This window comes from Corvus brachyrhynchos, unplaced genomic scaffold, assembly GCF_000691975.1.
Source record: "Corvus brachyrhynchos isolate BGI_N302 unplaced genomic scaffold, ASM69197v1 scaffold350, whole genome shotgun sequence".
NCBI lineage: Eukaryota > Metazoa > Chordata > Aves > Passeriformes > Corvidae > Corvus > Corvus brachyrhynchos.
In genome coordinates this window covers 88,713-93,210 of record NW_008235638.1, presented here as the reverse complement: position 1 = coordinate 93,210, position 4,498 = coordinate 88,713, and the positions used below count along the sequence as shown (strand labels likewise).

General features: G+C 43.4%; 1 protein-coding gene and 1 long non-coding RNA gene across 2 annotated transcripts; one reads left to right on the top strand and one right to left on the bottom strand.

Moving 5' to 3' along the window:
• Positions 1–10: 10 nt before the first annotated feature.
• Positions 11–1,053, bottom strand: LOC103625174 (scale keratin). Its single transcript, XM_017726140.1, has 2 exons — positions 949–1,053; positions 11–390 (listed from the first exon to the last, which is right to left on the bottom strand). Exon 2 carries the CDS (start codon positions 366–368, stop codon positions 27–29), a length of 342 nt encoding a protein of 113 aa, XP_017581629.1. The 5' UTR covers positions 369–390; positions 949–1,053; the 3' UTR covers positions 11–26.
• Positions 1,054–3,241: 2,188 nt separating this feature from the next.
• LOC108444765 lies at positions 3,242–4,496 on the top strand. The gene is made up of 2 exons (XR_001859456.1): positions 3,242–3,279; positions 4,372–4,496. It is a non-coding gene; the product is annotated as an uncharacterized LOC108444765 (long non-coding RNA).
• The last annotated feature ends 2 nt before the right edge of the window (positions 4,497–4,498 follow it).

Genomic DNA, 4,498 nt, shown 5'->3' with positions numbered 1-4,498 from the left:
CAGCACCCTGGGGACCCGTACCCCCCTTATCCACAGAGACCACCATAACCCCCAGAGCCATAGCCCCCATAGCCCAGGGATCCATAGCCCCCATAGCCCAGGGATCCATAGCCCCCGTAACCCAGGGATCCATAACCCCCATAGCCCAGGGAGCCCCCTGAGGCTCCAAGGACGGGCGCTCCAGCAGATCCCACCACGGAATCCTGCGGGAAGGAGCTGAGGATGGGGCCGGGGAAGGTGACCACCACGGCGGGAGGCTGGATGACGGTGGTGGAGTCGGGGCACTGGCGCACACACGGCTCATTCCCGATGGGGTGGGGCCGGATGAGGCCGGAGCCAGAGGTGGAGCACAGGTCGTAGCAGGACATTTTGCAGGGATTGGAGGTTAATCTGTAAAAGATGTTAATTTATGTTAACTTTAAAGGAATAGCAAACTTTAGGCTGTGCTGAAGCAGTGCAAGGGTGTCAGTAATAAATCTGGGAAGTAAATACATTTCCTATTCCTATTTTTCCCATGACTGTGATCTCCAGGTTACTCCTGACTTCGGTCCAACACACTCTGTACACTTCAGTTGCATCTTTGAATTTCCAGATCAGATAATTTCTTCAGTATTACGTTACTCTTAGTTGATGATCTCTACTTGGATTTGATCTTTCCTGTTACAAACTCAGCAAAGCCCTACCAAATACAGCCACACATACAGGTTATTCTTTATGTCCTAAAACATAGCCAAGGAATCCTTTGGAGTGCTAAAATAATACAAGTTTGGCGTTCAAAACCACTTGAGGAACCCCTCTCCTACAAGACCTTGACATGAATGAGAAATTAAACACCAAATATCCTACAGAGCAGTGGCAGCCTGACTGCAACTGGAGGGCACTCGGTTAAAATCTGGATTTCTTGACAGGAAGTTCAATTTAGAGAAGTTTGAGAGAAAAGCGACTTACCTGGTTCACAAAGGCGGAACAGGTGAGAGAAGTGGATGGAAGGACCTGATGCAGACACCTTTTATAGAGCTCCCTGCTTGCCCAGAGGGCACCAGGCACCTGATGCGTGAGTTCATAATTAGGTCCCAACCCCAAATTGCAGGACACATAATTCCTCAAAGTGCTGAAATTGTCTTTGCTTATTGCTGGTGCACTTCAAACCCACACATAGCGTGAGTTGCACATTCCACCCCAGACCTCTATTGTCTCCGGGCTTATGTGGGGAATTATTTTTTATGATCCCGGTGCTCTCCTTAGCGTTAGGGGAGGAAATAAAGCTGACTTGATTTATTTATGAGTCCTTCTTAATTAGGATGATTGAAGGACACTCATTTTTTGTCCGGGTACAGGTCCTTGAGTGTGATCAACAGGAGACCTGAAGCCAATGGAATTTCTTTTAGGAACTTGAATGAGGACTGGGGAAAAATAACAAAGGGAAAAACATTGGTTCTGCAGGCTCAGCATTTCTCCCTCCACCTACACAAGGCAAGGCAAACACAATCATCAGGAGCATCTTTGAATGGATTTTATGTCATAAAATCCTATCTTGGAATGGTTTGGGTTGAAAAGGTCCTTAAGGATCATCCAGTGACATCCCCTGCCATGAGCAGGGACACCTTCTATATCCCAGGTTGCTCCAAGCCTCATCCATCCTGGCCTTGGACACTTCCATGGACTGGGAATTCAGGGAATAACCTGTGCCAGGGCCTCACCACCCTCAGAGGGAACAATTCCTTCCCAATATCCCATCTAAACCCCTTCTCTGACAGTTTTAATCCATTCCCTCTTTTCCTGCCACTTCAGCCCTTGGAAAAAGTCTCTCCCCATGTTCCTTGTTAAACTCATTTCTCTTCTCTTTCAGTCCCTGGAAACAGAGAAATATTTCACCTGGCAGCCACAATTCCATGGAAATTGAGATTTTGAGTTGTTTCATCGAGCTTTGCTTTCCTTTCTCATGTTTTCCTTCCTATTTTTACGTGTTAGAGACACAACATTTTGTGTTTTAAATAAAAAAGAAAAATAGATTTTATTCTTAAGGTCAAAGACAGAAAGGTTAATGTTATAGACCATGAGCTGATTATGGGAAAAACTCAAGTGGCCTCAATTTAGATCTTTTAATGTGATAATCTCTTATAATTGTGAGTTGTTTACACCCAGGCACAGGTTTTATATAACTCTGACACAGTAGGAACAAGTCAGTAATGGATGTTCAGGAGGTATTTGAAAATCCCTTGGAATGTTCTTGTAAAACTTCGACACGGCTTTTTTTTTCCAGGATAATGGCTCAGGAAATCCTCATATGTATCTCCAGATTTGAAAAGCTCATAATTTATAAATAATTCATGGTGTGAAGATAACCACATGGGTGATTATGATAACGATGGTAATGATAGAGTAGGACAATCATGGTGTAAACAGAGAAAGAAACCTCAGCAAATCCAACATTTGCTTTTCCCAGCAGATTCTCACCTTGTAATTGCTCTGTGCTGAAAGACGCCATCAAGGATGGGATTAGCTGCAAGATCCTCTCTAAAAACAAAGAATTTTTATTTCCACTACAGCTAAATTTGGGATTTCTCCTATACAGAATCATGGAATGGTTTAAAGTTCAGAGGGACCTCAAAGACCATCTTGTTCCAACTCCTGCCATGGGCAGGGACACCTTCCACTATCCCAGGTTGATCCAAACTGGCCTTGAACACTTCCACAGATGGAGCCATCTCAATAAAACATAAATTCAATTATTAATTCAATGTACACTCTGATTATTTTGAACTTTCCATTCTAATCCTTAAAATCACAAATCTCTCCCCATTCAGAACTAAACTCAGGTTTGAGCTGTGGTTTGAGGGTCATATAAAACCTAAGGCTTTTCTGGATATTTGTGTCCCCAAACCATTCCATGATTTTGTAATTTCTGTAAATGTCTGAGCATAATTTTCTTATAAGACAGGACAAGAATATTGATGTATGAACAGCTCAGTATGTGGTGCCACTCCAGAAAACCAATACTAATTCGTGAATCATGTTTTAGGATGAGAGATGCACTAATTTCACCCATCAACCTTTTAGATGAAAGGACCTCGTGTGACGTAACGCGATAATTGAAATCAAGAATAAACACAGAAAGAGCAATAATTTCATCACTTTGAGGTGCAATCAATACAAAAAATGTTCTGTGTCAACTAATGAGCTCCTCTGAGCCCTCAGGCAAGTCTGAACTGTATAAAAGGTGTCTCCACTTGGGGTTCTCCCAACATCTTCCCTTCACTCGTTCTTCTCAACAGCTTGGTAAGTCCGGAGCTGTTCTTCGCTACTTCTGGAAGTGCTCTTTGCTACTTTTGGAATCTCTCTTTGGTATACAATTGCTCTGGGGTGGTCTCTTCCATTGGGAACTCGTAGGCAAAATTTTAGGTGATGAGATAAACCTTACAAAAACCTTAGGGACGGCTGCTCTTTGCTTTCGAGGTTGGTGTTTGATTCCAAATCAAACTGAAAGTTTCTTGTCAGAAAATTCGGTTGGATGTTGGGTTGCGTTCACCAGTTCTATCCATGATGTGACTGGTTCAGCGTTTATTCCTATTTTCTGTTTGGTTAAATGGGTGACTGGAAATTATTTGGAAAGTTTAAATCCTGGGAACAGGGGATGTTGAGCCTAGAGGCAAACCTGCCATTAGATCCAGTTTATTCTATTACAAATCACCCAAAATGCTTTTAGTTCAAGATAAATCGTCATGAACACCCCCAGAGATCAGGCACTGTCTTGGAGTAGGGCACAGAGAAGAACTGAGAACTGTTTAAAACACCCTGTAAGACATTTATTTAAGATTAAAAGGGATCCTGGACAGAATTTAGGGAGCTGAAATGTGAAGCACTGGGTTCTTCTGAGTTAATGAGGGCAAGAGGTTTGGTGTGAGAATTTTTCAGAGTTCAGAGCTCAAAATCAAAATGCTGGGTGTTAAGCTCATTGTCTCAAAGCCCTGATTCAATGTTTGGAGATTTGGGACAATCATCTTTGTAATTCCCTTGTAATGGTCTCATCCAACAAGCTACAGAGTGAATCTGAAAAGACAATGAGTTATAATCCCTCTTTTGACAAGGATCAGCATAAAGGAGATCAGTGGGAATGAAGAGCCAGACTCATGAAATCCGAAATAACAACACACTCAACTTTTGGAGCAGAGTCTCGCTCCTTGTTGATCTGCTGACTCACCAAAGTACCCGAACAAATCATTTGGCTGTTCTTATTCAATTTTCATCTTTAATAGACGTGGGGAAATTCCGGTGCTTCAAAGCGCTCCTGAGTGGGGAAAGGCAGCCAACACCAGAGCCCATTTCTGTCGGTAAATAACATCTTGTACTTGCTCAAACCAACTCTTGTAGATCAACCTCCAATCCCTGCAAAATGTCCTGCTATGACCTGTGCTCCACCTCTGGCTCCGGCCTCATCCGGCCCCAGCCCATCGCCGACAGCGGGAATGAGCCGTGCCTGGGCCAGTGCCCCGACTCC

Excerpts from the sequence above, each read along its gene's own strand:
- LOC103625174 (XM_017726140.1), bottom strand. The coding sequence starts at position 368 with ATGTCCTGCTACGACCTGTGCTCCACCTCTGGCTCCGGCCTCATCCGG.